We start from the raw sequence: 21461 nt of genomic DNA, 5'->3' as shown, positions 1-21461 counted from the left end.
CTAAAAGTAGCAAGCCACCTATCATATACTCTGATGACTCAACATACTTTAAAGCTCTGCTATTGTCTACATAGTTATATAAGCCATTACAATCTACTGGGGTTATGCTTGTCAAAGCCTTATATAATGGTTTAGTTCTAGGTATTTATCCCCACATCTGTGACTGTGAAATAGAGCATTTCCTTGATTTTGTTGTTTTATCTTCAGTCTTTTCTTTTTCTTTTTGGTCAGTTTTTTTAAGAGTGCAGTTTCCTTTTAGGTGTTGCCTACAGCCATCTTTTAGTTGTTTGGTGTCAATGATCTACTGATTACAACACCAACACTTAAAGTGGGTTTGGGTCGGTTCATTAATTATCATTTCTTGGCATCCTTGTAAACCTAATTTTGTTTGCTTCTTATTTTTATACGTTTTCTGGAAATATTCCCTAGAACACAGCTCAAGAGAGGATTTTCTAAACTCTCTGGCACTAAGGGCATAGTCAATGTATCAACATGAGATAGAAAACATGGTGGATTATAACCCTCCACACTCATTAACCTTTGGAAACAAGGAATATATATTCAAGGTGTATTCAAATCCTTTCTTATGTCACAGAATACGAATAATAGTTATTATAAAAATAAACAGGATAATTTCAATCATATTTGTTAATAGACCGAACAACAGAAAATATGACAGTATAAGGGCATTTTAGGGTTTCTCTACATCAATAAACCTGACAGCTCCCTTCTCTCAGTTAACTAAGCTGATCCTAACACAAAAAGGAGCTTACTCGAGAATCATATATGGCCAATCCCCTCATACCTTTTTTCAACAACAGAAGCATTGTTTAATAAGACAACTGCTGTTCTCATTTCTGCACTTCAGTGACTAAGTTCTCCTCAAGCAGGCAGGTAAGCATGTTGCATGCTGGAGGACTCAATGGGCCAGACTTACAAGGCCCTAGCGCTTCCGTGTGCCACACCAGCGTTTTTATGCTAATGTGGCTCAAGGAGGCATTTTTCACTGCACCATATTTACAAAGAGGCGCAATGCATGCATTGCACAACATTGCGACCCCTTGCGTCACATTATGCCTGTGTCAGGCATAATGTATGCAAGGGGGGCATGCCAGCATTAGGAGGGCCGCAAAAATAGCACAGTGAGATTTCACTGTGCCAGTTTTTACATCATTTGTAATGCCTGCTCATTGTAATCAATGGGCCTCCTTGCACTTTAATTCACTAGCATTAACATTTTTGATGTTAGTGCAGCAAAGTATCACAATAGCATAAAAGTTTTTATGCTATTGGTCTAATGTGCGCCATGGTGCACTTTATTGAAAATACGGCACACACATGGTATCATTAGGTGGGGTAGGGGCAAGGCAATAAAACTGGTGCATCAGCACTGATGTGCCAGTTCCTTGTAAATATACCCCAATGTGTCTTTTCAAAGCCTTCACCAAGGCAAGGGATTTACAGCAACTGCTTGACCCTCAGTCTGGAATTCCTGGATAAACGCTCCTCCACATTTAATATTCCTTCATCCCAGTTTTATCTCCTCTGTATGAACATTGTTGAACATTTTTAAATCAAAAACTCAATAAAAAGCCCTTATAATCATTCACCTACTTATATTATGTTAAACATTGTTTACTGTGTTGAAACATCACTGAAAAATTGAGAAATGAAAATCTATGAAACCTTGTTCATTGGTCAGTAATAATAACTAGTAAATTAAAATATCATTTTAGCCCGGATCCATTCATTATCAAACCTATAGTCCTGAGGGTCAAGCATAATAATGAGGGAATGCAAATGAGAAATGGAGATCCTAATCTTGAAACAGTGGATTGACTAACCCAATTAGATCAGGCATATGTGGGACAAATTGGGGACTCAGTAGTAGCTGAGCCCCATAAAGGGAATAAACACCATGTTAGAGGGGTAGGGAGTATAGGGAGTATTCGCCCCGCAGGAAAGAATTGACCACATCCCAGATCCCCACTTCTAACGTCACAACCTCAAATGGAAGGGGAATAGTCACTATGATTTCCTGGAATGTAGCGGGCCTAAAAAGTAAGCTAATAGATCCTGAATGGCAGGACTACATCGATCAATATCATGTTTGTCTCTTCCAAGAGACCTGGCTTAAGGATCCACCGCACAAATTGGGATATAAAACCTTTTTTATTAGTGCAACTTCAGCAGCCAAAGGGAGGCCGTCTGGGGGCTTGGTTGCATGGGTGAAAATTTCCCTAAATACTGAGATATGTACACAAGTCACAGAGTCTGAGGATATTCTGTGGTTGGTATTGGGGAATAAAAATAAGGTGATATCCCACTTATTCAATGTGTATATAAGGCATAGAAGGGCAAATCTGGAGTCACCAGAAGTAGAATTATTAGATGGCTTGCTTAAAAAGATTCCAGTAGGAGAGACAATTATGATAGGGGGTGATTTTAATTGTAACTACGAACCTATAATTGGACTTGAACATTTAGCAGAAGACGAAGATCTAGCAAGAGCAATCCCCCATCTAATAATAGAAGAAACTGTCCCTGGTACTGTGGCCGCTTTGCAACTTATGGGCCTCACACTAAAGCACGGACTGAGGGTGTGTAATGGTAGAGTGGGCCAAGGCGGCCTTAATATGGATACTTTCCAGAGAGGCAATACAACCTCGAAAATAGACTATATTATGCATAGCACAATCAAATGGGAAAGAATAGTGACTTTTAAAATAGACAAAAGGAGGGAAAGCGACCATTTTCCGTTAATAATCGAACTTAGGGGCCACCTCTTGGATTTGGAACATATAGAACATGATAAGGTGGAGTTACAACCCACTCTTAGCAATAATAGAAGGGTTGTAAAATGGCCGGCAATATTAGGCAATTTGGGCGTTATGACAAATATCTATAATATATACGGTGATCTTTTGGAACCTCACGCTCACAAAAATTGTATTGATATTCCCATTATGGCCATCCATCAGTCAATGAGCACTGCACTAAGACCCTACCTCACCAAACAGATACAGCAAAAGCATAAACAGGGGAAGGTGCAAACCACCCCATCCAGTCTATGGTATACCACTGAATGTAGGGAGGGGAAAACAATATTGATAGAGGCCCTAAAACTAAAAAATCCACTAGCTGTACAACAGGCAAGGGCTGGCTATAAGAAAATACTGGCTGCAGCCCAAAAAAAATGGGAGGACCAAAAATGGCATGATTTGCTGGAAGCAGCTAAACGTAATGTTGCAATGACTTTTTGGAAAATAGTTACTCACGGCAGTAAAGTGGGGATATTCAACACAGAACACCATATAGACTCCAAAGCGTGGGTTAACTATTTTACATACCTTTATTCTGACCCCCCCAATCTTGACTCTTGTTCCTCCCAGCACAAAGATCTAGCTACTTGGGGCATTATATCTGATATACAATTCAGCTTGGAGGAAACGTGAGTGCCATTAAAGCGATAAAAACAGGCAAAGTCCCCGGTTTGGATAAGATCCCTGGGGATCTGTTCAAACATAGTATAGAAACATGGGCACCCTATATAAATCTACTAAGCAACGCTATAGCAAGGGGAGGTCCAGTACCTGAGACATGGAAAGGGGCAGAAATAATCCCAGTCTATAAAAAAGGATCTACGGAAGATCCTGGGAATTATAGGCCAATCAGCCTCATTGATGTTATGCAAAAAATCTACGCTAGGTAGTTGCTGAATAGAACTAGCTGCTGGATAGGAGAAAACAGTATATTGACTATAAATCAAGCAGGATTTAGACAGCAGACAAGTACAATCGATCAGGCCTTTAGGCTACTAGCAATAATACACTAAATTAATGAAGGGCCACCTCTACATTGCGTTCGTGAATTTGCGCGCAGCCTTTGATCTGGTGCCAAGAGATTCATTATGGGCTGCGTTAGGGAAACAGGGCATGCCGGGGAGTCTCCTGCGCCAGATAGAGAGGTTGCATGAAACTACATTTGCAAAGGTTCGGTGGGGTCCAAAGGGAGAGTTGACAGACCCAATACCCATTAAGAGGGGGGTGAGGCAGGGCTGTGTGCTTGCCCCAACTCTATTTTCATTATATATTAATGATCTGGTAGAGTACCTAAAACAGAGTAACCATGACTCGCTAAGACTGAATGGAGATCCAGTTCCTGCCCTCCTTTTTGCAGACGAAATATCCAAATATCCCAAACTCCCATGGGTCTACAAACCCTACTAGGGAAGTTCAGTGAATATTGTAGCTCGAAGGGGCTAGAAATAAACACAAATAAGACAAAATACCTGACCGTTAACCCCCATAAGGCACTCAAGAGAAACATTCTGATTAGAGGGCAGGAACTGGAACGAGTAAAAAATGTTAACTATCTAGGGATATTGTTGGACGCCAAGTTGTCATGGACGCCGCATGTCAACAAAGCTGCAATCTCCTTAGCCCACAGTTCCATGGCGATTAGTAAAAATTACAAAAGCTCAAGATCCAGGATAGTTTCACCAGTGTTTGAGATCTATAGGTATAAATCGCAGGCTGCTGCCTTATATGGTGCCGAGCTCTGGGGAATCACAAGCTTAACTCCGCTGGCAACCCAGGAAAACAATTTCATGAGGGGGGTATTGGGATTGCCTCCATAGACTCCATTGATTCCTCTAATTTATGATATTAACATGAAACAAATAGGAAAATTGGCAGCCCTGAGGCCATTGCTTTACTGGTGTAGACTTTGGACAACTCCTGAACTGATCCAATATAGGCAAGTACTAATTGAGATCATGGACCTGGATAAGACTGCCCCCCTTCCGTGGCTCCACCACATAAGTCATTGGTTCTACAATCTAGGGCTGAAATCCTATTGGGAAGAACCGCATACACTTACAACACAATCCAAGATTCGACTAAAGCAAATATATTGGGACTTCTCTCTAACCAGCCCCCTTCACAGCAAGGACCTAGATAGACTGACCTCAAGTTTCTTGGATATTAAAACAATACCGAGAGCTGAGGAATGGATAGAAACAATCCAACCCAGGCGAGCAAAAGTACTATTTATGAAGTATCGCTATATGGGATTCTCCAGGTCAGGGCATTTACTATTAAATGAGGCCCCCAGAGTGAGAGAAGACACGAGGTGACATGTGGGTTGTGTAATATGGAGACTTCTGAAACGGCGGATCATGTTCTCTTAACCTGCAATGCCTATGACAAACCAAGGAGAAAATGGATTCGACCTATTTGCAGGAACGTAGGAATCAGAAACTATAACGAAGCGGCTAGATTCTTGAGCTCTAGTACGATTCCATTTGTTGTTTTTGGTATAAGCCGATTTCTTTTAGCAATTTCATTTATCAGAGACAAGGCGGGCCTGAGGCTTTAGGTGTTCTAACTCCGATAAACCCCAACAGTCATATTTATGATGCCTGAAATGGCAAATGGGATCCTTCTCTCGCAAGTAAATGGACTCCGGATATACATTATGCTTAGGTAATTTACACTAAGTGAGACTTCAAATGACCTTTTTTCCCACTCATGGAGTTTTTTTATTTTCTTTTTATAGTTGGTAACTGTTATAAAATGGTTATCTAGCCTTCTATTGAAAGCCCATGGGACATTGATAATGCTTTGGGCAGGACACAAACTATAGAAATATTTGGCTTCTTAGTGTTAGGACTGATGATAACTGATTGTAATCTAAGGTTTTTTAGAAATACTATTTACTATTCATGTAATTATTTTTCTATTTTTTATAGTATTTATATAATTATTTAATATTTTATGACAATGATTATTTTGATGTTTTACCCTTTCATGGCTGATTGCCGAATAAAGGTGTGTGTGAATACAAATATCAATACATGCTAAAAATAAATAATATATCCAAGAAAGATGATTTATCACATTGCAATGAATTAAATACCTATATACCTCTGAGACATTGATATTGAGTATTTGCATTTTAAAGTATACACCTGAACAAATGAGAATAAATAATCCAAAAAGGGATACTGAAAATCAAAACTACATGAAGATTACACCAATTTGATGTCTTTCCTTCAATTTCTTGTATTTGTCTTTCCCCTAGAGCATTGCTTTTTACCATTCTTTTGATTTGATGACTTGTATCCTTTCAGGGCTCACACCATGAATCTAATGTTTTATTCTTTGAGCACTACTTGGGAGTGGATGTGTTTTCTTGCTCTCTACCTCATGGGCTACTTTCTCCTTATTTTCCCCTCACCGTACTCTCTATGTTGCCCCCCACTCTTCCTAGCTCATCTCTAAAAGTACAGCAATAGGTATATTTTTTGACAGGTCTGATTGAGAGCAGACTTTGGCCCTCATTACGACCCTTGCGGACGGGGAGAAGTGGCGGTAATACCCCCAACAGGCCAGCGAAAAAATAAAATGGAATTATGACCATTGCGGTTACCGCCATGGTCATACGCCACTTCTCCACTCCGACCGACAAGGCGGTGATGACCGCTGGGCTGGAGACTTCGGTCTCCAGCCCGGCAGTCGTCACCAGACCACCGGCGGTATCAGGACCCTGCTTACCACCATGGATTTCGTGTGGTTTGGAACCGCAACGAAATCCATGGCGGTGGGCACTATCAGTGCCGATTGGGGTCTCCCCCGCCCCCCTCCCATACCCCTGAGTCCTCCCCCCACCCCCAACCCTCTACCACCCCAAAGGTGGTAGTACCCCATCCCCACACTCCCCACATCGACACACACACCCCCTTCACGCACACAGACACCACCACCACACATACCCGCACATATACTAACAAACATTCCAGCAGACACACAGAGTCATACACGTACACATACTCACAGTCAAACATACAGACAGACATGCACACATTTCCAAACACACAACACCTCCCACATGCATATACGCGCCCACACACACCCTCTACACACTCACACCCCCATGCACGCACACACAACACCCCCATCACCCGCCTCCCCTAACGGACGATCACCTAACCTGTTCCGGTGATCCTTCGGGAGGGGACGGGATCCATGGGGGCTGCTCCGCTGCCAGCACCCTGTCACCAGAACACTGCCACACCGAATCATGGGACGTGATTCATTGAGCGGTGTTCTGATGACGGGGTGGTGGTGGTGGAGGTGGAGCAGCCTCCACTTCCCTGCCAACCGCCAGCATGGCTGCTGGCGGCTCTCCATCCGAAAAAGGACAGAGGGCTGCCATCAGTCATAATACGGTGCGTGGAAAACCGCCTGCACTGGCGGTCTTCAGGGCGGCGGTACCTCGGCACCGAGGTCGAAATGAGGGCGTTTATCTGATTGGTTTTCTTTTATTTCCAGCTTTCTACATGTTGCATTAAGGCCAAGGCCTTGGCCTACAAAGGCAGTATTTATTGTGCGGTATTTATGGTGCGGTGCTGGGGATAGGTAGGATACTGCACTCACTGAGCTTGCATTTGAGGCAGAATGGGTAGCCAGAGTTGCTGGAAGATGTCTTTTTCTCTGGTGAGAATTAAATCTGCCCTCTGTTCTGCTACAATGCACCACAGGGCCAAAGTATTTGTTCCAGTTCTAAGTCATCTGACTTGGAAATAACAAACATTTTCTATTAAATTGTCACACTGCCTCAGAGAACTTTTATGTTCTTTTAAGTACCTGCAACCAGTCCTTCTGTTATTTTAAAGATGGATAAATCATGCTGTTTCTAAAGCAAGACCATACTGAATTCAGTGTTCAGTTTCAAGATATCTTAAGGTATGTGTTTGTTTTTACTTCAGTATTTTGACTTTTTTTAACAGTGCATTACAAAAATGTATTGGTAAAGTCAAGAACATAGCATTATAAAGGCTAGACATATTATCTTTGCCAGAGTATGGTATCCATGTTGCTTCTCATCTAAGAGATGGGAAGATACAGTAAACCCTAACACCTTATCATGGTCTATAAACATTTGGAACTGACTGGGTCTTTTGAAGCCAATGATGCCTTCTTTTGTGTAGCATGAGCAAGGTATTTGGATTGAAAAAGGCATTGTTTTGTGTCTACGCTGGGTGCCTCATGCAAAGCAGAAAATATTGAATAGTTCAGCGTATCCTTTCTAAGTGGGAGAAACCTGTCACAGAGACAATACTGTGGCTGGAGCATGATCTTGTTTGAGACTCTTGTATTTGACAAGACTGGATTTAAAGAGCTGCATGTTCAATGTAAATGCTATGATTACAGCGTCTCAGTTTGTCCTTTTCCTATTTCATAGAAAAGTAACACACTCTCCTGGCAGTAGAAATGTGTGCATTTTATGATATGTGTAGACACATGGATGAGAATATATATAAGGGCCTATGGCACTCATAAATGTTCGTCAATGGAAGAGAGCAGTCAGAGTCTTGGAACGAAAGAGCTTGATGTAAGTACTTTGGGCCCATTTTGAAGCACCACCAAATTTTCTGGGTGCTCTCTATTCATTCCCGCAAAAGAAAATTCCTTTGATAGGACTACGTTTCCAACCTTTCTAGGGGGGAAAGGGGTCAGAACAAGCTGTAAATATCCACAAACTTGATAATAAGCTAATATTATGCATCTGTACACAATGATGACCACACTTCAATATTATTGTACTGTGCAACGTACTGCTTTAAATGCATTTCACGTACTTTCACAAGTCTAAAACTGCTCTTCACTTACTCTTGCTCAATCTAGACAACCCACAGGAGAGGTGTGGAGGAAATATGCATTAGCAAATCAAATGTTTGCCTTCCTTCCCCCTGGAAAATATAGGCCCTCATTATATCTTTGGCAGTAAAAACCACCTACCGTTGCAGCGGTGGCCACCAAAAGACCATCGTCGCGACTACCATCCATTCGCCAAATTATGACCACAGATGGATTTCAACCACAAGAAGGATGGAAATCCAGCTGTGGCCATACTGGTGGATGGTGGTAAGGTGGCACTGCTACCACAAGCAGCGCCACGCCAGTAGACCGCCGCCAGCCGTATTATGACAAATAATACATCCTGGCGGTGTTCTGCTGGCGGGCGCTGTTGGCGGTAGCAGCGCCCAGTTCCGTCCCCTGTCGGAAGATCCCCTGGATTCAGGTATGTCAGGTTTCCGACAGGGAAGGGTGGTGGGGATTGTTGTGTGTGTGTGGGAGTGTGTGCATGAGTGTGTGAGTGTGTGCGTGAATGCAAGTGTGTTGGTAGTGGTGTTTGGGGGCGTGTATGCATTTGTGTGAGTGCGTGTATGAATGGAAATGTGAATGCGTGTCTGCGTGTATACGTGTCAGTGTGAATGTGTGCACGGATGTGTGCATGAATGAATTGATGCATGCGTGTATGTATGCATGTATGTCTCTGTGAATGAGTGTGTGTCTGGGTGTGTGTGTATATGGGAGAGAGGTTGGAAGGAGGGGGAGTGTGGATGAAGGAGAGGTGCGGCGTCTGGGGAGTGTTGGGGGAGGGTACCTCTTATCAATGACAGGGAAGGAATTCCCTGTCACTGATACCGCCTACCGCCATGGTTTTCATGGCATTACAAACGCCACGGAAACCATGGCGGTAGGCAGGGTCATGATACCGCTGGCGGTACAATAGCGGCTGCCAGGCTGGAGGTTGTTATCTCCAGCCCGGCGGCTGCTACCGCCATGGCGGTCGGAGTGGTAGCCAACCCGCCAATGTCATAATGTGGCAGTAAGTACCGCCAGCCTGTTGGCGGTACTACCACCACTTTATCTCCGACCGCCAGGGTCATAATGACCCCCTTAATTCCTGATGCAGAAATGTATTTCCCTGCTCCACAGGAAACATGGGGGCATTTGAATGTTATTCATCAATAGTTGTGTATATAAAAATGTGAAAATCTGGTGTGAAAAAACATCGGAAAGATTTGCTGGTGTGCTCAACTCTCACAGTGGCCCATGTTTCTGTAAATACCTGTAAATTTAGTACTGAAAAAAACACATATCATGTTCACATATTTTCTGTTGGTCTAATTTCATCATTGTATATATGAATGTTTTAGATCAGGAGCAAACCATTTGTTGGAGTAAATGTTTTATATCAGTTCCTGAGTTGATCCTTTAGTGCAAAAAAGTTGGCACTCTGGCCACTGTTATGATTCATCTGCCAAAGTGAGTATTCATCTTAAATGATGTCCTAATTACCAAAATATAATTATTTGAATAGCCTTTCCCCGCATAGATATATGTACTTCAGGCAATCAGCTTTTATGTATAGTCTTTTCAAAGTGTTAAACAGTTTAGCATTCATCGTCTAAGGCAATTTTAATTAATCGTTCATCTACGCTTTATTATATACGGGATACAATTTGAGGACAAGACATACCGGAGTGACTCGCTGTGAAACTTGTCAGTGACATATGTAAAAAACTGGCAGTGGGCATCATTGGTGCACTGTTGTTGGCATTGCTCCAAACTCTTGACTTTAGTAATGTTATAGTTTACCCCAATCATATCCAGTCCAGTATATACTTCACCGGTACATTCTGGGGAGAAATGAGCAGAGAAAAGTCACATCTTTACACAAAGTCTTAACTGTGTTTTCATTGTTTCTTATTATTTCGTTTGATAATATAATTATATTGTTTTACACTCACACGTGGTACATTCATATAAATATTGCCTTTTTAAACTTTTATTTATAGATTAGACAAACCTAGAAAACAGTACTGAGGAAAACAATGCTGATCTGCTGAGATGAAAAAATATAGTTGCGAGGTTAGAATTAATTATTCAAAGCAAATAAGCATTTTAATGTGTATGATGCAAAGAACACGAGTACATGAGTAGGGTGAAATTCAGTAGCAGCGTCAGCATTACAGTATACAAAGCAGCTGCTTCTTGCAACAAGTCAAGAAGTAATATTGCCACTTGTATCGACGCTACACCACTAAAACCATATTTTTCACTAACATAATTGCCATAATCTGGAACACAGAGCAAACTGCCTCCAGCACACTAGCAGACCACGTCATCCGTAAATTAGAAAGAAATGGGAAATTAAAATGACAAATAAACCACAAAAACAAATTAATCCTTCCACCCTCCGCTATGAACTCTATATCCGGCTGACAACCTAGGCTATTCTCTTTCTAACCCCTCTCTCCTAATAATTTCATTGATTTCTTCAAATACTTGTGGCATAGAAGGTTCAAATTCAGATTCATATATGATAGATATACTCAATAATATCTACCTTAAAAGCTCAGAAACCCTCACAGTCACAGCTTTAGTCGAACACACCTTCATGTGACGACGTTTCCTGGACAAACTATGTTATCAATCTTATCTTAAAAAGGAATGCAGCAGCCTACCTGAGCTATTTGATTATCATTGACTTTACAACTGTCCATTTTAGGCGAATTGATGGAAAATTTCACCTTCAGCTACCTATCAAAGCAAATAATCTAGATGATTTGAACTACCAAAATGCATTCTGTCTTGGTCACAGCACCAAAGAATTTGATTGTCATGCGCGACTGCAATAAAATTGCTGTTGATTCAAATACAGTTGCAGCACTTCTGCTAATAGAAATCTCTGTCTTTGATACTGTCCACCAACTTCCTCTGGTGAAGAGAAATGAGAATATAGGAATACAGGGCACTGGTTCACAAGAGGTTTCCTCTTTCATTGACAGATTCATAATATCACTTCCAATAATATCCTTAACACAATTACTCTACACTGCCCCTCCATGAGACTCATGGCTCCAGTGTCACCCCACTTCTCTTCAACATGGACTTGAGTCATTTACCTGATCTCATATTCTCGTTCTTCCTCATCTGCTATAATGACATTGGTGACGTGCAAATCAATCTAAAGGTTGAAGATACATCACAACTTGAACCAATGCCAGCAAGTCATTAACAACTGGATACAAAGTACTACCTCAAAATACAGTTGTTGAAACACAAATACATGAATGCTAGAGAACGACTAGTTATTTTCACTCCACCAGCTGATCACCAAAACTAGATTTACCTCTAAACAAAAAGTAAGGAATCTGGGACTGGTTATGGACTCCCACTTCTATATAACAAGTAAATAAAGATACCAAAGAAACCTTTTACTTTATGTGATGCCTACGCTGAATATTCCCTTTTCTAGGTCTCCCCTTAAAGAAATCAAACCACCATCACTTTAGAGCTCAACTATGCCAATGGTCTATACCGTGAAGTGTGCCACTGCCTTCATTGCATACAACAATAAATCCAAATCAGAGCTGCCACACATCTTCCTTGCCTTCATCACTGGATATCTGCCAGTAAAACACGATCCAGGGCCTAAGTGTACCCAGTGGAGATAGTAGATTCATCTACTCCTTGATGATGAAATTTACAGCCGAATAGGGTTTCAGCCATGTTTGCCTGGGGGTATTTGTTCCTGATCCATCTGCATTGTGCTGAATACTAGTGGCTATTCAATGAATCTGCAGAAAAGGTAGTTTTGAAAAAATAAGCGAAAATCAGTTAAGATAACTTTATGCAAAACCCTTCTTGTTCTTCTCTTTGTGTTGTTTGCTCACTCACTCTTTTCAGTGCATCTCAGTTTCCAACTGGGCAGTAGGGCAACGCAAACGCTTTGGCTCCTCTAAGGCAAGACGATTGTCATAGAATGCTTTTCTGAGTTCCACTCCCTTGGTTCTTTACAATTATTCTTTCATATTAAAGAAAAAAAATTACTTAGACAGTCGACCCCTCTGATTACACATCCTGCTACAGATGTTCCAAATGTCAGTGCTAAAGCTAGGGTTAAATGAGTATAGTGCATTGACAACCCTAAAACAGCCATTGGCTTTCATTATGTGGAATCATACATTCTGGCCCAGATTTAAGAGGGCCTAGCGCCTCCTTGCGCCACATTAGTGTCATTTTATCTGACGCTAATGTGGCCCAACGAGGCCAAATTTGTTGCACCATATTTACAAAGTGGCTCAATGTATGCATTGCGCCACTTTGTAACCCCTTACTCCACATTATGTATGCGTCAGGCATAATGTATGCAAGGGGGCATTCCGGCATTAGGGGGACCACACAAATGGCACAATGGAATCAAAGAGATTTCACTGTGTCATTTTTTGCAGCATTTTTGGACGCCTGCACAGCGCAGGCGTTAAAAGGGGACATACCATTGTTTTCAATGAGCCTCTATGTACTCTGCAGGATTAGCGCCAAAGTTTTGGCGCTAAATCTGCACAGTACATCAATGGCGTCAAAAACATTGATGTTATTGCCCCTACCCTGCACCACTGTGCACCATATATTAAATAAGGCGCACAGGAGGTGGCAATAGGGGGGCGCTAAGGGGCGCAAGAAAAGTGGCCCTACATTGGATGCAGCAGCACGTTTCTTAAATTTGGGCCTTTGACTCATGTCCACTTTTTATTTTGGGATTCAATCAAGAATCTTAGCTATTAAGATGAAGGAACAGTGCGATGTTGCCACCAAAGTTACAACTTCAGCATCATTATTGCATGTATGGCTTTAACCACACAGAAAGTCCCTTACATCAAGTTTCTTTTGCTGATAGAGAGGGGAAATGCAAAATACTCACTCGGCCTCCTAAAGAAAAAGAGTGGGCTCTGCATTTAAGAGGAGAAGGCAGGTGCTATTTGGAAGACGGTGGTCAAAGATATGCATAAGATAAAGGCCCTCTGAAACACTGGTGAGCAGCAGAAAAGTCGGCCTTCATTTGAAAAACGTTTCCCTATATTTCACTAAAGTCCGGAGCCTAATATCTCACACTGGAACATAACTTCATCTACCCAACCTTTCTGTGAATTTGTCACATTTACGGAGACCAAACACTTGTATGCCTGGTTTCACCTGGAAATTATTATCTCTTCCTACTCTCCTGCTGATATGTGACTGTGAGAGGGAGGTTGAAATGAAATATCACCTGAAAGCTGATTTGAACACTCAAAGTGATTTTTCACTAAAGTCTCGGTTTGATCTTTTCAGGAAGACAGGGTTCAAAAACCCACCAACAGTTTTTATTTGAAGTGCTCAGGTTTACAGTTTGTTTGAGCCATGGGGTTGACTGCTGTCACTAAAGGACGTTTTGCCTAAAAGGACTATTTTCCAAAAGATAAGAACATGCCTTTCTGTGCTGTGTTTCTATTTTAGTTCAGTGCAACTCAGACTCTCATCATAAAAATCTACCCATTTTAGTCAATTAGATTATCTCCACTAACTTGTTCCTCATGATGGGTGCCTGAGAGAGATTTTTCTCTTTCAGAACAGTCTGTGTAAAGGAGCAGAAAGATTATGTTCCATCATGTCTAATTGTTAAACAAGCATTGGCAAAGCCAATGTTTGCTTTGTTTTTACATGGTTTCTGTAAACCTTATTACAAACAACATATCAACAAGTCTGCCTGTGAGCATGCACGTGCATGGCAGCCATCTGGTGAAAGGTTTGTACAATGAAGTTATAGAAAAATGCTCAAAGGCGGCCCCCCACGAGTTCCTATGGGAGGGCATCTAGATTGTTTCTTCTTAAAGTTAAATACATTGAAAAAATGCCACTTATGCATGTGCATGCACGTGTACGGGTCGCCACCTTTGGATGGTGTAATTAAAGGAACAAACATTGAATGAGGCAGACTTATGTGGTCATGAACACGCATAGGCAGCCACCTTTGCATTTTTTTACCAACATTAAAAGATGGCCTCTCGTGTGTGCGGATGTATGCAAATGCATGGGCAGCTATTTCAGATTTTTTTTTAAAAACATAATGATTTATGCACAAGCAAGTGGCCTGGTATGTAGGCTGGGGAAACTGCTGGGCCCTCACCAATATAATAAATAAATAGTGAAAAGCAATTTTTTTATCTAAAAAGCACTCACTGCTGTGTTAGTCCTCAGCTCAGAGGGTAATAATGTACTTGTGTATAGCCAGCTCCTCATAGAAGAGCAGAATGCTGTCTCTCACAGTGAAATTTAGCCTATGGCTGAAGTGGGCCAACCATTTGCCTCACGCTACATACCAAAGTGGCAGGAAAAATGGGTGACACAATAACAGGCCAATAGATAAAGAGTGTCGACTTAAAGCACTTTTAGATGAATATATAATATATGCATATATACGTTTAGCAAAATCGGGACTTAGCGAATGTCATGCTAAAAATCGTTTGCCTGTGCTACAAAAGTGCTCATTCAGACCTCTTTAGTAGTTTGTGAAACTTTACATAGCGCACAGGGGCTCATATCATTCACACAAAAAAGGCCTGCACTTCCAGTCTTTGTTCAATCGTTTCTTAATAGGCCTATTCTGTGCCTGACTTGCACCCTAGGGACCTAATTAAAGTAACAACCAGGCATATGGTAGGTATTGCTACATTCAAGGCTTTAATTATCTGAGTCCACCTTCTTCACTGACCTTTTGCCATGTAAGGCACCAAAGTAAATATTTAACTTTTTTAGACATTTCGTAAACAATAGTTTACTACTTTAGCGCTTCTTAAAAGAAGAGCGATTATACATAAAAATTACAATAGTTCTGCGAGCACATAATCGTTAGTTGGGCAAAACAAGCACTGTCACATCCCAGAGGTCTGTGTCACCTTGTTATTCGTAAGTCAGACTTGCTCTCTTTGACAATATTTGCCAGTAGCAGGGAGCACACAGGACAGCAGCAGTCCAGTGACAGGTTCAGGAACAAAGCAGAGAAGCCAGGGCGCTGGCAGGCAGTGTTTGATTTCTAAAATGATGAGTACCCCGCCGCTACAATTTTTGAATGAGGCCACTTAGATCACTAGGATGGCACACTTACAACATGGGTGAGACCAACTTTCACTTCTGGCATTACCTCCACCTCTAACTCTTCTGTCCTTGCTCCACTGTATTTTCACACTTCTCTACCCCTTATTTCTATTTCCTTTGTCACCCCTTGTTTTGTTACCTCTTTTCGTCTATTTCTATTATATATTATTTTCTTTCGACTGTTTCGTTTACCCTTCTATCCACACCCATCTCTCACTCTCTCTCTCTCTCCTTACTCTAGCTCTTTTTTCCTCTCCCCTGGTCTTTGTCAGTTCTCCCTCCACTTTAGCCTCTCTCTATTCTTTTTCTTCACCCCTTCTCGTTTGTTTTCTGACTACCTCTATATATTTGTGCTTTCGCTTCATCTCTCATGGTCTGCGGTATCTCCATACATGTATCTGATTTACTCCCCCTTCTTCATACCATGCTTTTTTATTTCTTTTTACTGTGTTCTCTCTTCTTTCACCTATCACCCTTCCACTCCTGTTGTCTCTCATCTTCTCCATTGTTCTTTCTCCCTTCCCAAGGGTAGGTCACTCACCCTGCTGCTGCAGCTCCATCTGCCCAGGCTCCTGACACCTCCCAGCAAGACCAGCTAAAACCGTAAGTACTCCCCCCGCCCAGCCCCTCGCCCAGCCCCACGCTACTCACCTCTCTTTCCCTGAACTCCTGTCTTCTGCCTTCCGCTCTCTCCTCCAACCTTTCTCCGCTCCTCTGCTGTCCATTTCCCTTCGCTTTCTGCTCCTCCTTCTGGTAGCCATCTTCCTCCGCTCTCTGCTCCTCTTCTGCAGCCCACTTGCTGCGTGTTCTGCTCTTCCTGTGTGCCCTGCTCCTCTTCCTCTCCGCGTTCTCCTCCTGCTTTGCTCTTCATCTGTGTTCTTCATCTCTCCTCTTCCTCACTGCGTTCTCTTCCTGCTTTGCTCTTCATCTGTGTTCTTCATTTCTCCTCTTCCTCACCGCGTTCTCTTCCTGCTTTGCTCTTCATCTGTGTTCTTAATTTCTCCTCTTCCTCACTGCGTTCTCTTCCTGCTTTGCTCTTCATCTGTGTTCTTCATTTCTCCTCTTCCTCACTGGTTCTCTTCCTGCTTTGCTCTTCATCTGTGTTCTTCATTTCTCCTCTGCGCCCCATCCTGCGTGTTCTTTCTTCTTCTGTGTTCTTCTGTGCTCTTCTCCTCCTCTGCACCCCGTCCTGCGTGTTCTTTTCTTCTTCTGTACTCTTCTCTGCGTGTTCCTTTTATTCTTCTGTGGCCTTCTCCTCATCTTCTGGTCTCTTCCCTCCTCTGCTTCTCTGGTCTCTCCTCTTCTTCTTGACTCTCCTCTCCTCCTCTTCTGTGGACTCTCCTCTTCTTCTTGACTCTCCTCTCCTCCTCTTCTCTGGTCTCTCCTCTTCTTCGTGACTCTTCTCTCCTCCTCTTCTGTGGACTCTCCTCTTCTTCTTGACTCTTCTCTCCTTCCTCTTCTACTCCTCTCTTCTTCTTCTTGACTCTTCTCTCCTTCCTCTTCTACTGCTCTCTTCTTCTTCCTGACTCCTCTCCTCCTCTGTAATCCCCCCTTCCCTATCTCTTTTTCCCTTTCCCTCTACCTGACCCCCCGACCCCTGCATTCCCGCTGCCACCCCCCGCTCGGCCTGCCCCCCCTGCTCCCATTCGTCGCCCCCCCTTCCTCCCCCAGCTGACCCCTCCTCCCCTCTTCTCCCCCCCTCCTCCCTCTTATGGTGGCCAAACGCGCACCAAAGGCAAGCCCGTCTGCGCCCGTCCGCGCCTGGACCGCACCCAGCGCCACGACCCCTGGCCCCCAGCACTCCCAAACCCCGCAGCACCGCTACGACCCCACCTCCCTCCACACTCTCAACCCGGGACGCTCCAGAACCTGCTTCCAAGCTAACCCTAAACGCACCCATGGACCCTTCGCATGCCGCACCTGCAAACTCACCTTCCACCGCGACTGCACCCCGCCCGCCAGCCCACGCGCCAATAACCACCTCAAATGCATCCTCATCAACGCACGCTCCGTCCACAAGCACGCCATTGAACTATGGGACCTCCTGGATTCCACCGCACCGGACGTCGCCTTCATCACTGAGACCTGGATGAACGCCTCCTCGGCCCCCGACATAGCCATAGCCATCCCCGAGGGCTACAAGATCACCAGGAGAGACCGCACCAACCAAGTCAGTTGAGGAATCGCCATCGTTTTCAAGGACTCCATCAACGTCACCACCTCCACCGAAGACACCCCCCTCGCCGCCGAACACATGCACTTCCAGATCCACACCGACCCCAGGACCACCCTCAGAGGAACTCTCATCTACAGACCCCCTGGACCACGCACCCTCTTCAACGAATCCATCGCTGACTTCATCTCCCGCACGCCCTTGCCTCGCCGGACTACATCCTCCTCGGTGACCTCAACTTCCACCTGGAACAGAACAACAACCCCAACACCACCACCCTGCTCGACAACCTCGCCAACCTCGGTCTCAAGCAACTGGTGAACACCCCCACCCACATTGCCGGACACACGCTCGACCCCATCTTCTCCGCCAGCAACCACGTATCCTTCAGCCACTCCTCCGTAATACACTGGACCGACCACAGATGTGTCCACTTCACCTTCAGATGCAAGACTCTCAACCTCCGCACACAACCCATCCCACGCAGACATTGGAACAAAATCCCCACGGAACAGCTTCTCTCCACTCTCAGCGACAACCAACCCACGTTCTCCACCGACCCCAACGACGCAGCCCTCAGCCTCACTCATTGGATCACCAACTGCGCGGACAACCTCGCACCCCTCAGACGCCTCCCAAGACAGACAAGCGCCAGGAAACCTCAATGGTTCACAGATACCCTCAAGGAATCCAAAAAAAACTGCCGTACCCACGAGAAAGCCTGGTGCAAGGACCACACCGCAGAAAACATGTCTGCCCTCAAAAACGCCACCCGCGAACACCATCAGCTGATCCGCGCCACCAAAAGAACTTCCTTCACAGACAGACTGGACAAGAACACTCACAACAGCAAAGAACTCTTCAACATCGTCAAAGAGCTCTCCAATCCTAACGCCAACTGCAACTCCATCACGCCCTCACAAGACCTCTGCAACTCCCTCGCTACCTTCTTCCATCGAAAGATCACCGACCTACACGACAGCTTCGGACACCAGACCCAGCCAACCACCACAGAACCTACAACCCCAGCCATCACCCTCAACACCTGGACTCACATCAGCGCGGAGGAGACCAAAGCTACCATGAACTCCATCCACTCCGGTGCCCCCTCGGACGCCTGCCCACACTTCATCTTCAACAAAGCCGACAACATCATCGCCCCGCATCTCCAGACCATCATCAACAGCTCGTTTGCTTCTGCCACCTTCCCCGAGAGCTGGAAACACGCGGAAGTCAATGCCCTGCTGAAGAAACCTACGGCGGACCCCAGCGACCTGAAGAACTTCCGCCCCATCTCGCTCCTCTCCTTCCCTGCCAAAGTCATAAGTCATCGAGAAGACCGTCAACAAGCAACTGACCAACTTCCTTGAAGACAACAACCTATTCGACCCCTCTCAGTCCGGATTCCGAGCCAATCACAGCACAGAAACCGCCCTCATCTCAGTCACAGACGACATCAGAACTCTGATGGACAACGGAGAAACAGTCGCCCTCATCCTCCTCGACCTCTCGGCTGCCTTCAACACTGCCTGCCACTGAACCCTAACATCCCGCCTGCGCTCCACCGCTATCCAAGGACTGGCCCTGGACTGGATCACCTCTTTCCTCTCCAACCGCTCCCAAAGAGTCTACCTCCCCCCTTTCCGCTCAGACCCCATCGAGATCATCTGCGGCGTCCCACAAGGCTCCTCGCTCAGCCCGACTCTCTTCAATGTCTACATGAGCCCCCTCGCCGACATGATATGCATACACAACATCATCATCACCTCCTACGCCGACGACACTCAGCTGATACTTTCCCTCACCAAGGACCCCACTGACGCCAAGACCAACCTGCAAGATGGAATGAAAGAGGTCGCAGAATGGATGAAACTAAGCCGTCTGAAACTGAACTCAGAAAAAACGGAAGTCTTCATCCTCGGAAACACCCCGTCCGCCTGGGACGACTCCTGGTGGCCCACGGCCCTAGGCACAGCACCAACCCCCTTAGAACACGCACGCAACCTCGGTTTCATCCTGGACCCGCATCTCATCATGACCAAACAAGTCAACGCTGTATCATCTTCCTGCTTCCTCACTCTCCGCATGCTCCAAAAGATCTTCCGCTGGATCTCCGCCAACACCAGAAAAACTGTGACCCACGCCCTCGTCACAAGCTGCCTGGACTACGGAAACACCCTATACGTAGGAACCACCGCTAAACTCCAGAAACGTCTGCAGCGAATACAAAACGCCTCCGCCCGCCTCGTCTTCGACATACCCCGCAACAGCCACATCTCCGCCCACCTGAGACACCTGCACTGGCTTCCCGTCAACAAAAGGATCACCTTCAGGCTCCTCATCCACGCACACAAGGCCCTCCAGAACAAGGGACCCGAATACCTCAACCATCACCTCAGTTTCTACACGCCCACCCGTCAACTTCGCTCCGCCAACCTCTCACTCGCCGCCATCCCTCGCATCCGCCGCACCACGGCAGGTGGGAAATCCTTCTCCTACCTGGCAGCCAAGACATGGAACTGCCCGCCAACCTCAGGACCACCCAGGACCACCCTGCATTCCAGAGGCAGCTCAAAACCTGGCTCTTCGAGCAGCAGTAACCCCCTCCCCCTAGCGCCTTGAAACCCTCACGGGTGAGTAGCATGCTTTATAAATGTTTTGATTTGATTTGATTCTCGAGTCTGTGTTTTTCTTCTGCTGAGGATTCGGGGTTTTGAGTGTCTGTGATATTCCTATGTGCCTACACTGGGCATCAGACTAACACTCAGAGGTAGGTGTTCCTCTATAAAGTTGTCCTATTGGATGAATTATACAAGTATGAAACAAGACCCTACCCTGGCGAAGTGTTCCTTGAATATTTTAATTATTATTTCCGGTTTATGTCATATAGGGCCAGATGTATCAAAGCTTTTTGCATTCGCAGACGGTGCGAACTGCCGTTTGCGAATGCAAAAATGCCTTTCAGTATGTATGAAAGGCATTCGCTATGCAATTTTAAGGAATCGCTAAAATAGCGATTCCATAAAATTGCGACCCCGTATAGAGAATCACAAATTGCAATTCTCTAAATAAGAATTTGCAAATAAGGAATCCTTACTTGCGATTTCTTAAGCACATGTAGCAAGATTTTCCTTAATGCAAATTGGGCATTAAGGAATCGCAGTTAGCACCAAATACAGTTTGGTGGTAACCATGTGCAAATTTAAAAAATGCATTAAAAATGCATTTTTAAAATTGACATGAAACGGACACATGCCCCTTTGGCATGTGTGTGCCTTACATGTCCTAAAATAATTTTTGGGGGTGCAGCAGAGGTGGCCTTAGGTCCCCAGTACCCTGGGGTTTGCATTTCTGAAATTGCAAATTCCAGTTAGGAATTCTCAATTTGGGAAATGCAAATAGTTTGCAAATATGGGCCCACAGGCCCATAGGTGTGAATGGGGTCAGAATCGCTATTTGCGATTCGGTAATAGCATTTTCGATTTTTACAAAATCACTATTACCGAATCGCATATATG

At 44.5% G+C, this 21461-nt stretch overlaps 1 protein-coding gene across 1 annotated transcript in view; it reads right to left on the bottom strand.

The window, feature by feature from the left end:
* The window catches only part of LOC138245998 (plasma kallikrein-like), a 525156-nt gene that overhangs the window by 382344 nt on the left and 121351 nt on the right, over positions 1–21461 (bottom strand). The window contains exon 5 of the mRNA XM_069200127.1: positions 10333–10492. Within this exon, the coding sequence (XP_069056228.1) occupies positions 10333–10492 (160 nt within the window). The remainder of the gene's footprint in view (positions 1–10332; positions 10493–21461) is intronic.

This window comes from Pleurodeles waltl, chromosome 1_2, assembly GCF_031143425.1.
Source record: "Pleurodeles waltl isolate 20211129_DDA chromosome 1_2, aPleWal1.hap1.20221129, whole genome shotgun sequence".
Lineage (NCBI taxonomy): Eukaryota > Metazoa > Chordata > Amphibia > Caudata > Salamandridae > Pleurodeles > Pleurodeles waltl.
The sequence above is the reverse complement of the archived record's forward strand: the minus strand, read 5'-3'. Positions and strand labels throughout refer to the sequence as shown.